The sequence below is a fragment of the Marmota monax genome, unplaced genomic scaffold (assembly GCF_021218885.2).
Source record: "Marmota monax isolate L192 unplaced genomic scaffold, Marmota_monax_Labrador192_F-V1.1 WCK01_AAM20220418_F8-fsc00023, whole genome shotgun sequence".
Lineage (NCBI taxonomy): Eukaryota > Metazoa > Chordata > Mammalia > Rodentia > Sciuridae > Marmota > Marmota monax.
Genome location: NW_026692907.1, coordinates 10,225,879 through 10,249,951, shown reverse-complemented (window position 1 = coordinate 10,249,951; position 24,073 = coordinate 10,225,879). Strand labels below are relative to the sequence as shown.

Here is a 24,073-nt window from a genome sequence, read left to right as displayed (position 1 = left end):
TATTTTGTTTTTATTTCAAGTTGCCTGTTCCTAGAACTTTCTCAGGCAAACTGGGGGAAATGGTTGACTCAAGGTTTGAAGTTGTTCGCCTCCGAGGAAGAAAAATTGTTAGAGGAAAGAGGCACCCCAGTAAGACCAAGAACAGTTAGGACATATGTTGATACAATACAAAAATGTAGCCCATGGCTTTTTAAAGATGAGTTATTAAGTATATCAATGGGACCATCATGGTATCCTGTAGAAGGATTTTTCTTCAAGAAAGAGATGGCTAGTTCTGTTTACTACATTTGTCTAAGATCTTTGTTTTTACAGACATCTGATTAATTTACAAAGCTAAAGTGTTAAAATATCAACCACTAAATATGAAATCAAGTACTCTTTACTTATTAATTTCCATAAGGTAATATATTTAAATATTATGTGTGTTTTCATAAATTGGTAAATGGAAAAAGGTTTAATATTGCTTTGTGTCTGTGTCTTTGCTAAAACAAGGTTACTAAGAGTTAAGATTCTATCGTGTAATTTATATACAAAGAGTAGAAAAATTTTCAGTTGGGTTTCAATTATAGTATTATAGTATCATAAAAAACATGAAAGTCTTTCATCTTATTAAAGTGGAGTAATTTGTCTAAATCAGAAATTTTATAAGAGTTGTTTCAAAATGCGAATTTATATAAAGGGTTAACGGTTAAAAAGAGATAGAAAAAGATTCAAGATGTGGAAATATATTTTAATATATAAGGTTAAAGGAAAAAAATGTTTTTAGATGAGATAATCTCTGTGTGGTAAAGTAAAAAGTTGTAAAATGCCACTTAAAAAGATTTTGAGGAAACTAGACTTACTTTAAAAGCTTGAGAAAGGAAGAAAGAAGAAAAAGATATTTGTACATGGCAGATTGAGACAAAGCTTCTCAATGGAGTTAAAAAAAAAAAAGCCTTTGGTTGAAGGGCAGCCATGTAAACTAACATTGAAGTGATTTAAACAGAATCTAAGCCTCGTTTCAAAGAGTGAAGTTGTAGGTGGTGAAAAAGTACATTTAAAAGTACAGTATAGATGATAATTAAAAGGCTTTAAAAGGTTAAATTGAAGGTGGTTGAGATACCTTCATGGCGGAAAAAAGATTGCTTTATTGCATCATTCGAAGCCTAGTTAATCTTAAAGGCATTACTTAAAAAAAAATGGGAAGATAATAGGATAAAAGATATTTAGATAAAGAAGATTAAAAATTTAAAGTGAAAAACTTTAAAGACAGAAGTATAGAAAGTTAAAAAGAATAAAGATAAAGAAGATGTAGAAAGATAAAAAATGTAGGAAGACAAGAATTTTAAACCCACAAAATAGGAAGAAAAAAAAAAACTAGGAGGAAAATAAGCAACTAAGGGTAAAAATACAAACCTTAGGGGGAAAAAAAAACTGGAAGATAGAAATAAGATAAAAAATGGTTGAAAATGTCAAGTAAGGTATTTCAGATAGAAAAATGCAAAAAGCTAGACAACTATTAGATACAGACATATACTTATTAAAGCAAAAAGAGGGAATTTGAAAGGGGTATATATCCCCCAAAGATAAACTTAAAATAACGCTTTTTACTCTAAACTTTTTAAATTTGGATTCATCAGGACTTAGTGCTGCGGAAAGGCATATGTATCCAAAAAATGTACATAAGCCTAAAGTACTTTGGAAAGATATTCTAACAGGACAATGGAAAGGTCCTGACCCAGTGATTGTCTGGAGTCGGGGGTCTGTTTGTGTTTTTCCACAGGGAGAACAGCAGCCCATTTGGATTCCAGAGAGATTAACTAAAACAGTTTCTACAGATCGAAAAGAAGATGATTTGACTCAAATCCATAACAGCTGATATCCAGAACTCCAGCTTGGCCATTCTTACATCTGCGACAGTGATTAACCAGGATGCTTTTTTCAATAGCTATTTTATTATTGCATTTTTCCACATCATAAGGTTCTATTTTTATTTTTTGAGCTCATACAAACCTAGGTTAGTGTTTTTCTGATCAGTTTTATTTTTTGACTGTGGAGTTTTTAAACATTGCAATGGAGATTTCACCTAGGTAAAGCTACAAGGCCTTTACTATTTTCTTATGTGTTGTACGTTTGTGTACACTCTTGTGTTTTGTGTTGTATGTCTGTATGTGCGTATGTCCATATTTCTTATATGAGGAGCGCTCATGAAAAAATGGATCCGAATTATTATTATTTTTTTTATTCACGTGATTTAAATGGTTTAATTTAAATTATGTAAACAGCTGTTAAGGATTGTTTTTAAAGGTGGTTAACAGATCTGTTTGTTTACTAATTTAAATTAGGTAAAAAGCTGTTAAGGATTGTTTTTAAAGTAGGTTAACAGATCTGTTTGTTTACTTTCACCTTTCCTTTTCATTATATTTAATAATTCTTTTCAGGATAATGTCTCTTTAGCATCATTGCCAGAATTCCTATCTCCATCCCAGTGCCGGTGAAGAACTCAACAAGTAATGCTCAATCAAGGAGTTAACTTACTTTGGGAGGAAACGGATTTTGGGAGGAAATGGACATATTGATAGATTCCTCCGCTTTGAACTGCTTGCAGAACTTGCCTGGACTATGTAACTATCGTTTGGTGCAGCGAATTGTGGTAATGCTGGCATATCTTTGCTGATGGTGTCACCAGTGATGCAATTTTTCCCAAGGAGCCATCAATTGGCTTGGTGTCGTGGCATTTCTGTATCCTCCTCCCTTCTGCTAGTGATGGTCTAAAATTTGGGGGCCAATGGCTTATGCTGGACCGGTAGTCAGTGACGGGTATGATCCAATTGCAGTGGTATCAACCTAAGACAGGAGGCTGACGCCTAAAGGTCAGTTTTCCGATGACGGGTAAGAACCATATGTTGAATTGGACAACCTACCAGGCACGGTCCATATGCCACATTAACCTCACTCCCCCACTGGCACCAAGGCCAAATTTGGGGGCCAACAGAGGTGAGGCAAAGAACCTCACCCCCCCACTGGTGCATAGACCTATCCACAAGTATGGCTGTATGCTGGACCGGTAGTCAGTGACGGGTATGATTCAATTGCAGTGGTATCAACCTAAGACAGGAGGCTGACGCCTAAAGGTCAGTTTTCCGATGACGGGTAAGAACCATATGTTGAATTGGACAACCTACCAGGCACGGTCCTTAAGCCACATTGCTTGTTGTTTAATTAATCAGAAGGGGGGAGATGCTGGGAGCCATTAGCCAAGTAAGTATGACAATTTCCTTGCCAGCATACCCCATGTTGCAGTGACATTGAATGTACTTAACCTTGCTCAAGGACCAAGGCAGATTAGGGTGTTCCCGGTTTTAAGATAATCTTGTTTAGGGCGTTCCCAGTTTAGGTTCCAGGTTTAAGGTTTAAGATTATTCCTGCTGGGAATAGGGCGTATCCTGCTGCCTGAGTTCCCCTTGAGTTCTCACGGGATTCAGACAGTATATTTTGGAGATAGAAGCCCAGTGGAGGTGAATTTGGGAGAGAAGGTGGATTTGGGAAGAGAACGTGGATTTCCCCAGAACGTGATTGTAGATGGCTGGTGTGAGTTCGGGAATAAAGAGTTGCTGTTTGAATCTACAAGCTGTGTGGTGGCTCGTGATTGTGTGCCCAGCCAGACTGCGGCATTTGTGCCCAGCCAGACGGCATTTGTGCCCAGCCAGACTGCGGCAGATGGATTTGGAGACAATAGTAATACCTATTTAGTGTTGTGATGACTAAATTACATAAGCCCTATAATGGCTGGGCACGGTGGCACATGCATGTAATCCCAGCAGCTCAGGAGGCTGAGGCAGGAGGATCGACAGCTCAAAGCTAGATCTCAGCAATTTAGCCTTAAGCAACTCAGTGAGACCCTGTCTCTAAGTAAAATATATCTTTATTTCATTTATTTACTTTTATGTGGTGCTGAAGATGGAACTTTTGGTTGTTGTTTTTTTGTTTGTTTTGAGATAGGGTCATGCATGCAAGGTAAGCACTCTACCACTGAGCTACAACCCCAGCCCTCAATCCCTGGTTTAAAAAAAAAAAAAAAGTCCTATGAAGCATTTGGCACAGGGTTTGGCACATAGTCATGTTTAATGTAAGTTAGAAGTTGATGTTTGCAAGGTATTGAAGAAAGCTCAGCCAAGAGCTGTTCTCCGCATGATAATTCCATTTTGTTTTAGACCAATGAATGCATTCTCATTGTCTGCAAGATACACACAGGGAACAAAGGGGAAACAATGTCATTAGAAAATGTGCTCTGAGCTGGTTATTTTCCTGTATTCCAATAGATGGCACACAAGATCACTCCTGTTAATTAAAAAAAGAGGGGGAGGAGGGGATCCTCACGGATGGAAGGTGAACTTTCTAAGCCTCTAAATTCCTTTTGAAAGGCTCTAACAAATATACTTTTAATTAAAAGCATTACCATTACTCTTTAGTATTACAAAAGCAATTACTAAATTTCTGCATAAGGTGTCTGCTCAGATCAAAGGGATCTCAGTTCACAGTTTTCATTTGCTCCTCTGCTTATCAGGAGGCCACTAAATGTAATAATCACAACAGAAATGCCGCAGTGCAGCCAGAGTGCTGTGGCGTGATGAACGCCCCTGAGTGCCTCACACAAGCACTGCACTGTTTAGAACACTGATCACAGAAGAGGAACGGTGGTAATAGGCAGCTCCCTATTTGAGAAGGATACTCAAAAGTCCCAGATATCAAGAAGAGGGCATCACGTCCTGAGCAGGATGGGAAAAGTAGGTGAACCACTACTTGATAAGAAAAAGATAGCCAAAGCAGGAATGTAGTTCCCCATTATTTTATTCCACAGGGAAAATTAGGCATCAACTCTCTTTCTTTTCCCACTTACACCAGCATAGAAGAGATAATGGTAGTAGGGGTGGGATAAGAGGAAAGATGGACCCAAAAGGAGATTCAGAAAGAAGACAGTGCAACCTCATAGATTCATTAATCTCACCATGCTAAAACATTATTTGACAATATCCTTGGAGGCGAAATCTGCCTTGTCCTAACTTTAACCTGAGGATAGTACTAAAACCATAAGACCAGCCTGCAAAATGGAATCCCATGAGCAGAAGGCCACGGGAAGGTCCTCACATCAGTGCTTGATGAGGGGAACTTATTTCCTGGTCTTAAAATGTCCCACCCAAGCTGGCCAGTAGCCGACTGTGTATTCTGCATGTGTGCATATGGCCAACTGGAACCCATCCAAGTGTGGGGGCTAAGGCTGCTTGGAAAGGAACATGCAAACTCAATTTCCCAACTATACCTACGATATACTATGATGAATTAGATCCTACACTCCCCATCATTAATGAGAAGTATAGAATCCATCCAGATCAGACAATATAATTCTGTGAAATGCCAGAAATGGTAAATTCACCTTCAAATTCTTCTTCCATCTAAAACAAATTTGCCTTCTTCATGCTGTTTTTTTTTTTTTTTCCTGGTACTGGAAATTGAACCCAGGAGCATTCTATCACTGAACTATACTAGCGTTGAATTTGTGATCCTTCTGCCTCAGCCTCCTGAGTAGCTGGGATTATAGGCGCCACCGCACACGGCTGCATGTTAATCATTACTGAATGTTCACCTGTATGTGAATATACTCTATGGAAGAGAGCACCTCTAGCCGAAGGTCTATCCAATACAAATAGAGATGGTTAATATTTTTTTTTTCTGTTGAGGTATAATTGCTGAAAACTCTATACATATTTAAAATACAATTTATTTTTGGTTCTGAGAACTGAAACCAGGAACATTCTATCTCAGAGCTACATCCCCAACTTTATTTTTTTAAAAATTTGTTCTAATTATTAATTCCCAACTTTTTGTTGTTGTTTGTTTGTTTGTTTTGAGATAGGGTCTTGCTAAAACACCCAGTCTGGTCTTAAATTTGGGATAAACCTGTATCAACTTTGTGAATAGCTGGGATTACAGGTACTTAATGGTCAATTGTGTTTGTGTGTGTGTGTGTGTGTGTGTGTGTGTGTTGGGGGGCAGGGACAGGAAGGGAGGGAGATACAGGATGTTGCTATATTGTCCATGTTGGTCTCAATCTCCTGGACTAATTGATCTTTCCACTTCAGCCTCCTGAGTGCTGGGATTCTATGTGGGTATCCTTGCACATGGCTGTAATGTGTACAGTTAATAGTTTTATTTTTTGCAGTACTGAACCCTGGACTGCAAACTTGCCAGTACTCTAACACTGAGCTCTAGTCTCGGTCCTTTTAACTTTCATTTTGAGACAAGGTCTCACCAAATTGTTGAGGTTGGCTCTGGACTTGTGATCCTCCCATCTTAGTCTCCCAAATTGCTGGGATTACAGGCATGTGCCACTACGGCTAGCTTGATGAATTTTTTTTTTTTTTTTAATCTTTTATTTTCTTTTTTTTTTTTAGTTTTCGGCAGACACAACATCTTTGTTTGTATGTGGTGCTGAGGATCGAACCCGGGCTGCATGCATGCCAGGCGAGTGCTAGGCGAGCGTGCTACCGCTTGAGCCACATCCCCAGCCCAAGCTTGATGAATTTTGACGTGTATTTATGCTGTGCAGCTATTGCCATACTCAAAGAAAATGAGCATATCAGACTTTGTTTCAAGTGAACATTATAGGACATTGATGAACTTACAATCCATATAAATATAAAGGCATATTTACATCTGCTTATTTTTAAACAGTTAACCTCCTCATTCTCAAAAGCCAATTATAAAAATACCAAATGATCAGAAAATCTAGGGAGGAAAAAATAAAACTCCCAAAACCCCACAACCTCTGTTCACAAAAATATTGTGTTGTAGCTGGGTGTGATGGCACATGCCTGTAATCCCAGCAATTTGGGAGCCTGAGGCAAGAGGGTCACGAGTTCAAAGTCAGCCTCAGCAACTTAGTGAGGCCCTAAGAAACTCAGTGAGACCCTGTCTCTAAATAAAATACAAGAAAGGGCTGGGGATGTGGCTCAGTGGTTAAGTGCCCCTGGGTTCAGTCCCTAGTACTAAAACAAACAAAGAAACAAAAGTGAAAAGGACTGGGGATGTGGCTCAGTGGTAAAGTGCCCCTGGGTTCGATCCCCAGTACCAAAACCAAAAAACGAAACAAAACAAAACTGTATTTTATGCTAAAGTTGTCAGGCCAATTCCCAAAGAGGCCTTGCTTATTTTTGTAACCCCACACACTTGTGCCTTAATGAATGTACTGGAGCTATGTCTTGATCCAACTCTGAAGCACAACAAAGTCTGCAGAGAAACCCAATAACTTGGCTTCAGTTTAATTTGTAGTTAGGTTGGCCTTTCCTTTAACCCCTTCTTGTCTACATTTTCTGCCCTTAATTATATCTCTGTTTTCATCTTGGGAGGCAGGAATGAACCACCAAGGGGGAAAATAAAACTCTATGATGTCATTTGTAATGTGCTATATTAAAGTTGCAAAGCAAAAATGCACATGCCCACCATAAAATGCTAACTATTTCATTAAATCCATCCAATGAAAGAAATAAATGATACCTTAAGGTTTCACATCATTGGAAAAGCTCTTTAGTTCCACCTACCAGAACGCCTGGCATTGGCTTCCTATTCAATCCCCAGTGCAGACACTGCCTATGCTGGCAGTTTTAAGGCTTTAACAACTTTGCTAAACGAAAGGCAATTTGAAAGAGTCAAGTTCAGCACTTCTTTTTTTTTTTTTTTGGTGGTGCTGGGGATGAAACCAACAGCCTGGCATATGCTAGGCAAGTGTTCTGCTGCTACATACATCCCCAGCCCTAGAATTTCAATTTTTAATAAGGATTCTACTTTTTCATCAACTTGAAAATGCTGATGGCAAGGCCTGGGCTTCTGTTAGGCATAAAGGTTTATTAAGAAAATAATATTTAAGCTGCAATTAAAGTCTTCAACATTTCAAGCATATATGCTTATGTGTACGTGTGTCTATATGTGTTTTCAGGAGGGAATTTAGTTAAGGTACATTGGAGAAGCAAAAGAATCTGTTTGCCATATTATCTAGGCCCATCGATATTAAAATGATAGAACAATAAGATGTACTTCCCTTTTAATTAGGTTGGTAATCTGTCATGATTCTAAACCTGAGTTGTTCAATGTACATTAAAAAAAAAAAGAACATGATAAATATTTTGTTAAATGAGTGAGAAATCAGAAAGGGTAGAGTTTAGTAGAATATGGATAAACTGACTTTGTAGATCAAAGTCAGGAAAGGAACTATATTGGTTGTTTTGTGTTGTTTTGTTTTGTTTTTGTTTCGTTTTGTTTTTTTGGTATCAGGATTGAATCCAGGGTGCCTAATCACTGAGCCACATCCTCGATCATTTTTTGTATTTTATTTTGAGCCAGGGTCTTGCTGAGTTGCGTAGGACCTCCTAAGTGCTGAGGCTGGTTTAGAAATTGTGATCTTCCTGCTTCAGCCTCTTAAGCTGCTGGAATTACAGGTGTGTGCCACCCCACCCAGCAAGGAACCATATTTACTGGTATAAAATGAAACTCAAAATTATATACCTCTAATATCTGGTCACCAGCCCAAAGTCTTCCATCTCTGGCTGCTGCTCCTTCTTCATAGACTTCATGTATGACTATAGCATCCTGCAAAAAGCAAACTCTTATTAATTTTCTTTCTTTTTATTTTAAGACAGGGTCTTGCTAAATTGTTCAGGCTGACCTCAAACTTGTGATCCTCCAGCCTCAGCCTCCCGAGTCACTGGGACTGTGCCCCACTTTCACCTTCTAATTAATTTTCAATAAGCATAAATGCTTCCTTAAGTAAGCAACCAAACCACAGGCAGCAACTCATGATTTGTTCATAATGCCACATTCTATATATTTGACATAAGGATAAATAAGATACATAGTTATCATATATTTGGACGAATAATTAAGCTTTCTTTCAATTATTTTAGTTCTTAAGCACTGACTTTGCCTGGTATTTCATGTTAAACTTCCTGCTGTGTTTCACTGTTAACTTTGAACACTGCTGCTATGTAGGAACTTGGGGTGAACTATGTGTCATTCTTATTTACATTTTATGGTGTATTTTGAAACATAGTTTCAGGTATTTATTGGTATTCAAGGATTTGGCATAAATGTGTGGCCTGATGAAGGGGGTTTGCCAGGGTCTTGTGACTTGGCAAAGAAAGAAAAGACCTTAGTGGAATGAACCAATGTCCTCCTTTGCTGGAAGATAAAGCCTAGAGGAGAAGAAAGAGCATTCATGGACTGAAGTGTAACACAGCTGTGAGTTTGAATCCTGCCACTATGTGATCCTGGGCAAATTCACTCCTCTGAACTTTATCCACAACATTAGGACAAAATTATCTACAGTAGAAGCTTTGGTTAAAGAACATATTTCGTGGTTATGAATTAAAAATAATGTGCAACTCTTCAAATTAATAACCTTATATTTTTTAAACACCATCAAAATGACATGAATCTGGATACAAATATCATCACAGGGTGCCTCTCACCCTGACCTCCCAGTCCCACTCTCCAGAGGCCACCACCACTGGAAGTTTCCTAAGGACCTCTGCAGACAATTTACATATATACACAACGAAGAGTTATGTATTCAGGTGAGACGATTCTAAAAATATTGAGTTGTTCACATTATCTTTCCCTCTTCTCCCTCCTGTTTAACAAGTAGTCAAGGTTTGAAATTCTCTGCCTGTGGGATCTTGTGGTGCTGAAAACTGAAGCAACTGAAGTCCTGGACTCTTTCTGGGTTTGAGAGAGTCAAAGGCACCAAAAGGAATATGTTGAATGGATTATGCTGGGTGTCTCGAGGGCTCTGGAAGAGGGAAAGAGTTTTTGTGTGGAGATGGAAACAGAGATCTATGGGTCCCACAATAATGATCTGGGACCTGCCCTGCCAAGGGTTTCCCATTCCCTGCCTGCAGCACACAGGCAATAGTCAAGGTTGAAGCCTTTATGGCAGACTCCAGGCATACAGTGTCCCAAGCACAGGCCTGCAAGCAATAGGACTTCTGGATGTACAGAGATCTTATAGGTTTGGGTTAGTAAGGGCTTGTTGGTTGGTTACCAGGGTGGACTGACAGTAATGACCCCAAAGGACTGACCAATGTTAGGGTGCTTTGTTAACAACCCTGAGAGCTAATGAGCCTGCCAAATGGCTGAGGCTGGATTTTACATTAGCTGAGAAGTATGGAGTGTTTGCATTTAAGCTCACATGAAATGAAGAAAAAAAATTAAAATATTTCTTGCAAAAATATAACAAACAAGACAGAAAAAACAAAAACACACTAAACTATATTCTTAAAAATAAACACATACACAAATGGTTCTTATACACATTCTGGAGTAGAGAAGCAACAAAATAAAATAAAAAGTTTATAACCAAATAACTCATCTGGATTCCAAATATCTTTACAATACTTTCATTTATCACTACACAATTTAGAAGACATTTTGCATTATAACAATTAGAGAGGTAGTCAGCTCTCAAGAGCCAGGAAAGTTACCCTGATCCAGGTAATATATCTTTCAGATTTTGTACCAGCAACAGATTGTTTTAGATTATTCTTTGTTTTAATTCTGTCATGAATTTTGCAGATCTAGGGAGCATTTAACTACCAAGAGTTTGTTTCTTTGCACCTTCTCCATGGAGACTCAGGATCTTGCTGGGTCAGTGGTTTGAGATGATCCCAACTCTACCAAGATCCCACCCGGGGTCTAGTTTGAGGCAGGGCAGGAAGAAGTTAAAGAAGGCTCCTAGGAGCACCTGTGTTGCAAGGCAGGCCTGCAAGGTTTGTGCCCAAATGCCCCATCTTTCCTGGGCTGGAAGAATCACACAATGAACACAGACCACAAGTGGGTTTTTCAGAGCTTGCTTTTCAGTATAAAACCCTTTGATATTGTAACATTATAAAAGTCAAATGGGAAATTTCTGTTCATTCATAGTCAAAAGGAAGAAAGAGATCCCATGGAGTTTTTATTCCATAAAAGTGGCCCAAATCTAAAACCCTTCCATACTTTCTGGTGCTCATGAACTACCATACATAAAGGAAAGACACTGTTAATAGTCTCAAATACATGCTGAGTTCATTGCTAAGGATCCCTTTTCAGTCCATAAATCTTGCTCCATGAAAAACTCCCCATTCATTTCTTTCCTTTTGCTTGACTACTGCTATAATTTGTCTGAATCAGTAAAAATACAATAAAACACGAGACACTGTGACCTGTTGATTGAAAAGGCTTCCTTTCTTACTCTGTGCCCTTGTGTGCCAAAAGTGTTCTATGAAGCCATCACACTGTGGATAGTTGCGTTGAGCGGGGATGGCAGAGGTGAGGGGTGGGGGGGACCAAGAGCTAATTAGAAATGTAAGCTGATGAGTTGAAAAGAAACATGGATTTGATTATTTTTTAAAACTTATGTACTTAACAGGGTAGGTCAGCTTAGAAAAAAGGATACTAAGTTGAGATATTTTAGGCATCAATTTAATAAAGCAATATTAAAATTTTACTTCTCTCTGGCTCTGAAAAAAATCTGATCAGATGAACTAATGGGTCATTAATGAAAGACTGACATTAATTTAAATAAAAAATGTGGAGTTGATCATGCACATACTTATCTCCACTGGATATCCTCCTAAATTCCCCCCTCCCCTTTTTTTTCCTGGTGCTGGGGATCGAACTCAGGGTCTTGTGCATGCGAGGCAAGCACTCTACCAACTGAGCTAAATCCCCAGCCCATCCTCCTAAACTGGAATGCTCCTAAGCTCTCTGAGCAAAACTGTGGCTCTGGGTTTTCCCCGTGCATGCTTCCTATCTCTGCTCCATGCATATAACATTGCTCTACCCAAAATACTGCAGTAACTGTCCGTCTACCAGTCCCAAGGTCTCTAAAATTCTTTATTCCAGAATCTGTCTTTAACTGTGAATCACCCCATGGGTGGCTGCTGGCTTGTTCTGGGCAGAGGCCCTAGAGATAGTGATGATGAGCCAACTCCCCGGCGTCAGACTTCCTCTGTCCAAATCCTGCCCTGCTACTCCTGGCCACGGGCCTTGGGAAGACTGGTAACCTCTCTGGGATACCGTTTTTGTTTTTGTTTTTAATGGTTTTAAAAATAGTGTCTATAGATAAGGGTTTGTGTACAATGCCAGTACATGGTACTAATTTTATTAGTACTTATTTATTTAATGTATATGTGCCAAGGATGCTATACACTTACAACTCGTAACAACCAAGCAAGTTCAGCATGATTAGTCCCATTCTCAGGTGAGCAAATAGAGGCTCATAAAGATCCAGACTTCAACAAGTCTTTGTAGCTTCTGAGCAGGAAGAAGTTACATTCCAACTCACAATGGTTTCACACCAAAACCTGGGCTCTCACCAGGACAGCAAGTGTCACATCTGGTTTGAATAGTTTATTGTGTACTTGTACAAAAGCTAACTTGAGATTTTCCATATGGCATCAATTCTGTTGAAATAGTGTCACCTCAACTCTACAGCAAAGACCTTGAGGCCATGAGTTGATCATTTTATAAAGCAAGCAAAGGAACAATGCACGGAAGTGGAAATCGAAGCCCTTGGCCTAATGAGGTGGTGAAGATCGATGGGTCTCCCAAGCTACGCTGGCACATGAGCCATGGCCTGCAGTGCATGGGCACGACTGGTAGGCCCCCTCCCCACCTCAAAACAGTCTCTTCATCTTTGAGTTCTGTTTCTATGCACTTATATCATTCATCAGATGGTGTGGTTTTTTTTGTTCCCTATAGGAGAAGATATAAACCAACTTTAGCATAGATATAAGTGACAAACTTATGTTCAAAATAAAGAGCTATTCAGCCCAAGAAAGTAGATTAATTTCTGTTTCTTAGTGGCACAGACCTGAGGTTTGTTTCTAGAAAACCAAGAGAGGCAGGGCCCAGACCTAACTTCCGCCTGGTAGTTGTAATAGTCATTGGGATGACAGGACTTTAAGTAAGACAACCTGTTTGCCCACTGATTGACACAAGATGGACAGCCTCCCCTGGACACCTTAACTTGTTTTTTGACTTAATAACTCCAGTCAGAGAAGAACTTGATCTTGGAGTTAGAGTCTCTTAGGGTCAGGTCAGATTTCAGAGATGTGGGAAGAGTCTTCTGCTTACAAACGTATTTCTGAAACCCCTTTAACTGAGGAACACTCCTTTATTTCACAGTTAGAGACGACTTAAAAATAGATACCCAGGAAGCAGTGGCTGGCTAACAAATTCATCACATTGTTTAAGAGATTAGTGTCTTAATGTTTCTACTCCTAAAAGAGTAAGTATTTATTTATTTTAAAATGAAGATAATGCAGGCACAGGGAAGTAAACTAAAACTCATGCATGGAAAAGCTTCTCTTCAGTCCTGCTCCTCCCCCACTTAACCTTCTGGTCTAGAAACACACCATCAAGCTGCTCAGACACTTTGATAGAGATATTCTACACCCTCTATATTTGGAAAGTCTGAGGGCCCCAAGTGCTTGAAGGTCATGTCCTCTTTTATCTGCTGCCTCCTCTGTTTCATGGAATTCTATCTGAGTCAACCAAGTGCTACCTCTTCTATGAAATCTTCTCTGACTCCCTGCCTTGGCCAAATTGATCCATCCTTTTTGTGGGTCACCAATGCCTTGCCCAGTATTGAACTTATCCCTAACAGTACAATGGCCTGTTTATGGATCTGTGTCCTCTTATACCACCCACCTCAAGGAAACCCTTCAGGACCAGGGCTGCTTCTGACTCATCCCTATATCCTGGTGCTAAGCCAAGCATAGGCACTAAATAAATTTTCACTAAGTGATTATGAAGAATGGGTTGGAGACAGAAATAGGGATCAAAATGACTCAGAAAGGGGAAGAAAGGATGCTGGGTGTGGTGGTGCTTGCCTGTAATCCCAGCGGCTCAGGAGGATCTAGAGTTCAAAGCCAGCCTCCGTAAAAGTGAGGTACTAAGCAACTCAGTGAGACTCTGTCTCTAAAAAAAATACAAAATAGGGCTGGGGATGGGGCTCAAGGGTCGAGAGCCCCTGAGTTCAATCCCGGGTATCTGTCCCCCCAAAAAAATAAAAATAAAAAATAAAGGGGGAGGTAGGAGGGGTTTGTATGCCATCATTTGTCCCAACCCAAGCAATCTTCTGATGGTAAAGGATTAGTGATATACAACCAAAATGCTCATCACAAATGGATGTTAAATCCTTCTGAACTCCCAGAGAATTTACTTTCACTCATAGAGCAATTTAAAGGAGCCAAGTACAAGAGACTTAATTATCATTGAGCCCCACAGAAATCCCAAACTCTTCCAAGGGGATTTAAACTCTGAACTGCAGGAAAAGAATTTCTTAGCATGTAGTAGTATATGCTTAGACAGAGGCAGAGTCATCAGGCATTTCAGCCCATCAATCAACATTTTCTTTATTGTTCAAGCTGCCAACAAGTAGATAAAGTAACTCATCACCACACCAATCATTCGGCAAAAGGCCCATAACACTTAAAGAACCCATGTGTTAGAAAAATTAACTAAAAATTCAACTGTGGGTTGAAGATATCCATAAAGACCCTTTAGTCACTGAACTATTTTAGAATGAGTTTATGCTTTTCACAATTTTAGATATTCAGTAGATTGCTTTATCAAGCAATGTAAGAGAAAACTTTGACCAAGAATTATATGGTAGATAATTACAGAAGACTATGTACACATGGCTTAATTTTACTGCTTCTAGGCACGTTGACTTAATTTGGATCGCTCTGGGATTAAGCCCAATCTTTGCCACACTCATAAAAGCCCCAATCCACACTCTCATTAAAAAAAAAAAAAATCCCAAGGGACATTATTTTTTTAACTACAGAAAAGTTTCGCATTAAATTTCACGTTTAAGATGGAAAACCTACTTATCGATGATCCCAAAAAAATGTTCTGTCTTATTACCTTGCTTTTAGGGAAAAACCCCTCCTAATAAAAAAGACCTTCAAAGACCAAAAGAATATTAAAGATGTTGTATGGTAAAATGGGCATTTTTCTTTTCTTCTGGAAAGAAACCACAGTTCAGATTTGTGCTTTAGTGAAGGGATGCTACTTTCAAGCACCTATTAATGGAGTTCTCTGTAGCTGTCACTGGAAGGTCAGAGAGATGAGACAGATGTGCCCTCTAAACTTTGGATGCCTTTTCAGCTGGAAGGCCACACCAATAAGGGGCAATAACACAGAAAGGAGAGTGAAACCCAGATCAAAGCGATGCTCAAATCTATATTGAAAAGCACATGGTTATGGATTAAGTATCCGATTTGTGATGTCTACTGCAGTTACAGAGTTTAAAAAAATGTTGGGCTAACATTTAAGGTATACCTCATTTTGAGCAATGTTGTAAGAGTAAACTGTATTTATATAAATGAAAAGAACATGATTCTCGTAACATGATTCTTATCCATCCCAAATCCTTTGTGACTAAATTTTTAGGGATTTTTTTTTTTTTTAATGGTGGATATAAAACTCAGGCATGCTAGGCAAGTACTATATCATTAAGCTACACCCTCAACCTTGTTACTAAATTCTTTAAGTACTAAAAGTACTTTCTCTGGGCATGATGGTATATCCCTATAATCCCAGCTACTTGGGAGGTAGAAGTGGGAGGATTGCAAATTTGAGGGCAGTCTGGGCAACTTAGTGTGGTCCTGTATCTTTTTTTTTTTAAGGAAAGGGCTGAAGATGTAGCTACGTAGCTCAGAAGTAGAATGCTTAGTACATGCACAAGGCCTTGGGTGCAATCCCAGCACCGCAGGAGAAAAACAAGACCCCAAAACTCAAGTTTCAATTAGGATATAATTCATACAGTAGTGTGTGGAGAAATGGGGGTCAGAGGAGTTAAATTTTCTGACAGTTCTGGAGGTAACCAACTGGCTCACGTTGTTCATGACACCTAAAATTATCAGCGAAGTGCTGAGCAGACCTATATGACATTGAACATCATTCCAGCTCTAAAATTCTAGGCCTGTACGAGGCTAAGCAGTGTGCAAAGTGGTCTTGCTAAGTTGCTGAGGCTGGCCTCTCTCCCTCCGTGTGGTCCCTCCATGTGGTCCCTCCATGAGGCATCCCACCCTCAAAGGGTGCAGTCTAAGCCTGTTCACAGAATGGTGGAGCTTTAGGAGGGCCAGGGCTACAGCCACAGGCCTAATGGAGCCAAGGATTAGAAGTCACTCAATGCCGTTTCACACTATTGGTCAGTGCAAGTCAATGGACCAGGTCAGACTCACGGAATGTTGGAAGAAATTGCATAAAAATTAAGGTCAATTTTAACCTTTCACAGCCTCTGTCAAGTTGCCAGGGGGAATTTTCCACTCTGTAAATAGTGAAAAGCCACAATGCCAGATGGGATGAGCCCTGGTTTGGCCAGGGAAACCTGCATTCAGATTTGAAATCTGCTACTTATCACAACTTTATTTATTTTTTTGTTTGTGGTGCAGTGATTGAACCTAAGGCCTCACACATGCTGAGCAAGCACTCATCTATATCCCCAGCCCTTTTTCATTTTGAGACCAGGGTCTTGCTATGTTGCTGAGGCTGACCTCCAACTTGCAATCCTCCTGAGTCAGCCTCACGAGTAGCTGGCATTGTGTCTAGTTCATTAGAACATTATGATCAATGCTCTCATTGAGTTATTAAAAATCTCTGAGCTAGTATTTCTGCCTCTGTAAAAAGAACTAATAAATCCTACATTTCAGAGTTTGGGTATAAAATAAGGTTTTATACATTTGAAATGTCACGTGTAAAGTGTGAACCATAGTAAGTGCCGAACAATTGCTAACAAGGGCCCCCAAGATGATGAAGATATCTAGGTTTTAAGGGGCATATCTAGCAAATAAAGGGAGGAGAATATATATATATATATATACTTGAGTGGTCAAAATTGATGATTTTAAGGAATAACAACAATTTTGGTCCATATTTTCATTTCTAATTTTACTGTTATCATGAATATTCCAAAATATAACTGATTTCTCCTTTTTAAGAAAGACTGTGTTATAGGAATATTTTAGCTTATCCTTTCTCAAGTCAGAACTAAGCTCAAAGGATCCTTTGAATGCCAACCAGCTCTAAGTTAGTCTATAGGAATCCTGCTCCCAGACATTTTGATTTCTTTTTTATCAAGTATAATCTTTATTGTTCATCAAGTCCATATTTATTAATTTTCCTATTTGCTAAAATGCATTTGTAACCCCTAAATCAGTGCTTAGTACTTTCACTGTCATTTACAGACACATGCAGTGTTGAAAATATTGAGTTTTCTAATTCCTTGATCCCCTAGTTCTTATCTTATAAACAAGTACCCATTTTGTGGTCTACTTAGTGCTTTTTCTTGCATTTTTGTGGGTTTTAGTTGTGATTTGGCTGTTTAAAGCAGTCCCTCCTGTGAGGCATGCTGGTGCACACCTGCAGTCCTGGTGGGTTGAGGAAGAAGATGGAAAGTTTGAAGACAGCCTAGGCAATTTAGCGAGACCCTGTCTCAAAAGAAGAGAAAAGGCTGGGGGTATAGTTGAGTGGTGAACACTAGCCTGGCATGTGTGAGGCCCTGGGCTTAATCCCTAGTACTAGAAAAAAAAATTAAAAAGTAAAAAAGAAAAAAAGCTCCCCAGGCATAGGGCTGAAATGCCATTTAGTGCTCCTAAGTGAGAGAGGCTGTGATGTTCCTTAAAGAGAAAGCCTGTGTGTGGGCTAGGCTTTGTCCAGGCACCAGTTAGTGTTGCTGGCTCAACATAAATGAGTCAGCAGCACACAGTAAATAAGATATCTTTAAATAGAAGTACACAAAAAACAAGGTTGTGTATTGATTGACTGTTGAAAATGCTGTGATCAGAGGCTTGGAGGAACATCTCTCTGTGCTTCCCTAGAAGCCGTGGTTCGGTCTTCCATAACTGAGTGTTTGCCTGGACTTGATAGAACAAATACTGAGAACTGCCTGTCCTGCCCACCACTGCTTTTTCCTGGCGATCCTTCACTACAAGAAACTGGGAAGCCTCAGGTGAAAGCTGGTTAAGGTAGAAAGGAGACACATACTATCTGTGATAGAGATGACAGGTACCCTTGACAAAGGCAGTTCTTCATTGTACTTGCCACCATAGGGCAGGGATGGGAAATTTAAAAACATGTTGTGTTTGTGTTGTTACAATGATACCTACATGAATTTAATGAAAAAAAATTTTTTGTGGGTGGTACTGGGGATCCAACCCAGGAACTTTGCCACTGAGCTACATTCCCAGATCTTTTCTAATTTTTATGTTGAGACAGGGTTTTGCTAAGTTGCCAAGGCTGGCCTTGTACTTGTGAGCCTATTGCCTCAGCCTCCCAATGGCTCTCCATTCTTTGAACCAATTACAAAAGTAAGATTCAGGAGCCGGAGGCAGAGCTCAGTGGTACAGCTCAGTGGTAGAACATTGCCTAGAATGTTCGAGGCCCTGGGTTTGATCTCCAGCACTGCAAATAAGGAAGGAAAAGAAAGCTGGGTACAAAGGTAAAGTTCAGAAATGATTCAAGAGGAGTAGCAAGTTGCTGATCTTCCCTACTCATAAAACAAGGGTTTTTCCCTTTGTGGATACAGAGTATTTGACAGCATCTTATTGATTCACGAGATGTGAAAGATTAAGAGGCTACTTAATTTTAAAAGCACACAGGACCTGAGAAAGCGCCATGCTTTCCTTACTCTAAGATAACAAGACGAATCTCACGGTCAAGTGTTTATTTAATGTACTGCTTTCCATGATCACAATAAAAGACTATTACTTCAGAAGAAATGTGGTATTTGTCAAATTGTTGTCATTTTTACTTGCTAACCTCATAGGTTGAACAGATATTGTTTCTAGTCACAAAAACCTGAGAAATTATACAAAGGAAGCCAGAAAGAGGGAAAGGAACTTATCTAGATCACACATGAAAGTGTTAATAATCAGGATACTCAATGCATGCCTATAATCCTAGCGACTTGGAGGCTAAGGCAGGAGGATGGCAAGTTTGAGGCCAGCCTCAGTAATTAAGTGAGATCCTAAGCAACTTAGCAAGACCCTGTCTCAAAAATAAAAAGGGCTGGGGGGACTGGGGTTGTGGCTCAGTAGTAGAGTGCTTGCCTTGCATGTGTGAGGCCCTGGGTTCAATCCTTAGCACCACATATGAACAAATAAAATAAAGGTATTGGGTCCATCTACAACTAATACATATATATATATATATATATATATTATATAAAGTTTTATATTATAATATATAATATTTTTATATTATAATATATATATTTGTGAATGCAGAGTATTTGATAGCATCTTATTGATTCATGAGATGGGAAATATGTATTAAAAATATATAAAATATATTATATATAGCATATATATAATATATTATATATTGTAATATATAATATTATATAATATATATAACAACGTGTGTGTATGTGTGTGTGTGTGTGTGTGTATTTAGGGCTGGGGATATAGGTCAGCGGTTAAGTGCCCCGGGTTCAAACCCTGATTAAAAAAAAAAAAAGTCAGGATACTCTTTTCTGCTAATAATTTGAGTTCACTTACACAGATTTTGAGAACCTTGGAACATAGGCTTCAGTTAACCTATACAAAACTGACATAAAAGGAACAAACAGAGTCTGTATTCTAATATGCACTACAGAAGAGGAAGAAAATGGATCAAAATGTTCCCTATTAGTTTGGAATAATGTAACATTCTTAGGCAAGAAGCTATAGATAACAAGAAAGCAGTAAGCCAGCAATAGGTAGAGTAGCTCTTTTGACATAAAAGAATTAAATACTCAGTTACCCTGGAAGAAATAACATACACATGTGTGCAGGTGCATGTGTTTTAATGCAATTGACTATGTAAGCAATTCTAAAATGTAAACTCAGGGATTGCAAACTCTTGCATACATTTACAGGTAACTAAAATTTAAAATGAAAACCATAGCAATTAAAGAGCTAATATAAGAATTGCTGTAAATACATAAAATGTTTTGCACTTCAAGATTGTGAATAACTTTCCCAAGCTCAAAAAATGAAACCCTTTCATATTTACTTAAGGTGGAGTTCTCTGGCCAAGTGTGATTTAACAAAAAGTTGATATTCATCAATATGAATATAATTTTTCATACTGAAATATAGATTTATTTAAGGAAATGGGATAATATTTGCATTGTATTTTATAAGTCCCTATAGTTCCATCTGGTCCTTATTTATTTAAATTTTACTCAGCTTGCATACTATTTTTGCTTACAGTCATATTCTTTAGGACCAGAAATGTCCAAATCTGGAAATTCAGAGGTACTATTCGTTAACATTCTTTCAGTGTGATTCATAGACTTTGCAAACTCTGCTTTGATTTGAAAGTAAAACTAAGGTAATAAGATGTTTTCTATAAAAATATATGACTTAAGCAATAACGATAAAAGGAGCTTGGCTTTGGGGATTACATGCCAAAGCAAACCACACTCCTCATGAAGTAGACTGTACAAAGTTCACATGAAGGGGAATAGCAAAATAAAACACTTAATCAAATGTATAATAGCTTTCCACTCTGCTTACTTTAAAAATATGTAGTGGTTTAAATTGCCGCAGTCCACTTTTAAATTGTCAAAAGCAGTAATAAGGACACGATAGCATGCAATGTGATGAGGGGTTAAGTGAGGTCACTTCAGAACATGACAGATGGTTGCAGTGGAAGGACAGGCATTCTTCACCTCAATTTCTAGACAGATGAACTCTGTCATGTGACATCCAAATGGGAGAGTCCTTCTACCTCGAGGGGACTTACTAATGTATCTGTCCCCAGAACTTTTGTTTCACAAGGATGAAATACATTGGTATTGCTCTGTAGAACTTCCGTGTAATAAGAACAAATTAAACGGGCCCCAGGGCAGGGGTGCAGCTTAGTGGTGGAGCACAAGCTCAGCATGCATGAAACCTTGGGTTCAATTCCCAGCACCAAAATGAACAAACTGGCATTAAATCCAGTGGTGAAAACAATGCAGACCCGAAACTTCGAGAGAAATGATCAGATTCTAAATTTGACATTCCTAGGCCTTTTTAAACTTGAGAATATCTAAGTTTTACAATTGAACCTGGGAATCCATGGACTTCATTCACCACGGAATAGTACAAAAACATGAAGACAAGGCCCTTGTCTCATTTTTCCTCTTGCAAAGAGATTTCAAGGTAACACAAGTATAGAAAATAGGGATTTATAAACTTTCACTTTCTGGTCTTCCCTTTTTCAATCTAGTCAATTCTTCTTCAAAGGACGTGGCTTCAATTCTGTTTTTTTTTAGAAATGGACAGGACACTCCAGCAACAGTGACTGGAGGACCCCTGACTGAGCTCAAGCAGGCTAAAGCCTGGCAGCATGTGGGAGCAGGACTGGCTGGAGGACAAGGTGGCCAGCAGACTGGAATTCAGAGGCGCAATGAGGCCAGAGCAGCTGTGTTTCTAAGTGTGCAAGGCATTGCTCGGGGTACTGCAGATACACAGGCTTGGTGGGCAGGATGGGTCTTTCCCTGTCACAGAGGACAGGCGACACATGGTGGTACCCCTGGGAAAAGGGACAAGTAGGGTGGCTTTCACATCAAGTGGACTGTCTGAACCCCAACAGGCCAACAGCTGGTAGACGTCTCTGGAGTCCAATTTATCCTGCATCTGTTTCCTCGTTTGTAAGTGGGGAAAACACTACTACTTGTCCTCTAGGGTGGATTGAGGATTACCCGAGAGGACACATACATGTCAATTACATGTCCAGAACAGAACTCAAATCAGATGTCAAAAAGTTTGATGCTGCCGGACACAGTGGTGCACTATCCCAGCTGGTCAGGAGGCTGAGGCAGGAGGATCGCAAGTTCAAAGCCAGCCACAGCAACCTTCTCAGAATAAAATATAAAAGGACTGGAGATGTAGCTCATTGTAAGAACACCCTGGGTTCACTCCCTAGTACCTCTATCTCTCAAAAAAAGAGCATGATGCGGAAAAACAAATACCTAACTGTCTAGGAATAGTCAAGTTGCAGTGTGCAGATAACACACTGAGAAGCTCAGATGAGGAGAGCGAGGATCTGCTTTAATGCAATGCTCACTGGTGATCAGCAACAGCTGGGCTTACTATGATGCATACTATGCAAAGTCCATTATATTCATTATCTTAATCAATCCACATAACAATCTTAAGTGGTAAACACAGCAGATTTAAATTGAAAAAGACATTGCCTGTCCAGAGCCACGCAGTTAACGATCTGATATTTCTGATGCCAAAAAATTGAACCAATGCTCTGCAGTGCTGCCCTCTGCATTTCACAGAATACACTGCCCAAAGCCTACGACGTCTGGCAATGCTCAGCAGAAAGAGGAAAATACATAGGGAGAGGGTCCTTGAGATATTATCTTCATTCTTTCTCCACTTCCTTTGTTCAATCCTAAGAACAGTTCAAGTCTGTGGGTATTCCAAGATAAAAGATTTACTTCCTACATTTTTCTTTTTCTTCTCTAGAATTCCCAAGGTCCGTAACATAATAGCCTCAATGAATCAAGGGGGCTATATCTTAATTCTTCTGAGGACACTGGTAATAAATCCTCATCAGGAAATCTTTCTGAGAAGGTGACACAGGGGGGACTGGGGAGAGGCTTAAGAATATGGCACAAATGTCAGAAGAGATAAGAGCTCTTGGTCTTTCATTGGCAGATTGAGTCCTCTGAGATGTAGGATTTCATGTAAATTAATACCCAAACAAGGCCAAGGGGAGAGTGAAATGGTAAGGGTGAGGAAAGACAGAATGAAAGGATGGACTGCTGCACAGATGATGGATGGAAGGAAACAAAAAATATGAATTAATATATTACCTCTGCTCTATAGCATGCCTTATTCTGGCTTTTGAGTTTACATAAAACATAACAGCCTATATTGATTAAATCTGGAAAGTTCTTACTACTTTTTTTAATGCTTTCCAGAGACTTTAATAGTCCCTATTATGATTTTTCACTGGTTGATTTCCAATATTAGATCATAAACAATGGGGCACAGTGTTGCACACCTGTAATACCAGTTACTCAGGGCTGAGACAGGAAGATCACAAGTTCGAGGCCAACCTCAGCACCTTAGCAAGACCCTGAAATGAAAAGGGCTAGGAATGTAGCTCAGTGGTAAAGTGCCCCTGGGTTCAATCTTCAGCATCACATAAGGGAGGGGGGCAAAAGAGAGAGAGAGAGCATAAACATTAAAGGCAGTAGAATTAAACAGGAATGAATGTGTGCACTCTTTGAGAACAGTTATCTCACTCAATTTTGCATCCTCAGCACTAAGCAAAGGACAGACTTTGAACAAACATATGCAACCTATTGCACTATCGCAGAAGAGCCATGCTCCCCAGAGGCAGACCTGGGAGTGGCATCTTAGATGAAAGCATCTGAGGCGGAAGGCTGTCACTGAGGACTGGGTCCAGGTGTGCTTGTAAACGACCCTGAAATGCTCACCCTCATCATTATCTTGGTACTTAAAAGGCTGGCCTGGACACCCAGCTGCAGACACAATGGGACAGTGAGTGCGATCTCCCCTGTGATCTCAGGAGCCATCTGTCTTGGCCCGAGAGAAACTATTTATAGAAGAGACGACTGATGTGGTATCAAGACTAGGTCCCAGAGACTTAATTCCTCTAAAGATGCCCCAGATATCTGCTGGCCACACAACAAAGAGGACATGGAAACCCTAACCGGGAGGGTGGGGTGAAATTCAGAATGTACTTTTCCCTGCTACAGAGCTGCAGAGAGCATGTATCACATAAGCTCATGTGCAGAGCACTTTTCATGCTGGGCCTCAACACTTTGTACAAGTCCCTTTCAAAAGCTTTCATTTTTGTTTGTGAACTTCTTGCTGGATGGATGCAAACCCAAGACCTGACTGAAAAATGTGACCCAGAGAGTCAATTAGGTTGCATGTTCCATACTGAAATTTAAGGGGGAATAGAAAAAGAAAAAAACAAAGATCTTCATTGTGGGAACAGTGGATTTATTTGTTAAAGTACCTTCTATCCCCCTGCTTTT

At 39.4% G+C, this 24,073-nt stretch overlaps 1 protein-coding gene across 7 annotated transcripts in view; it reads right to left on the bottom strand.

Moving 5' to 3' along the window:
- The window catches only part of Patj (PATJ crumbs cell polarity complex component), a 360,314-nt gene that overhangs the window by 39,978 nt on the left and 296,263 nt on the right, over window positions 1-24,073 (bottom strand). For all 7 annotated transcript variants that reach the window (XM_046450923.2, XM_046450925.2, XM_058581534.1 and 4 more), the window contains one exon: window positions 8,539-8,622. In XM_046450923.2, the coding sequence (XP_046306879.1) occupies window positions 8,539-8,622 (84 nt within the window). The remainder of the gene's footprint in view (window positions 1-8,538; window positions 8,623-24,073) is intronic.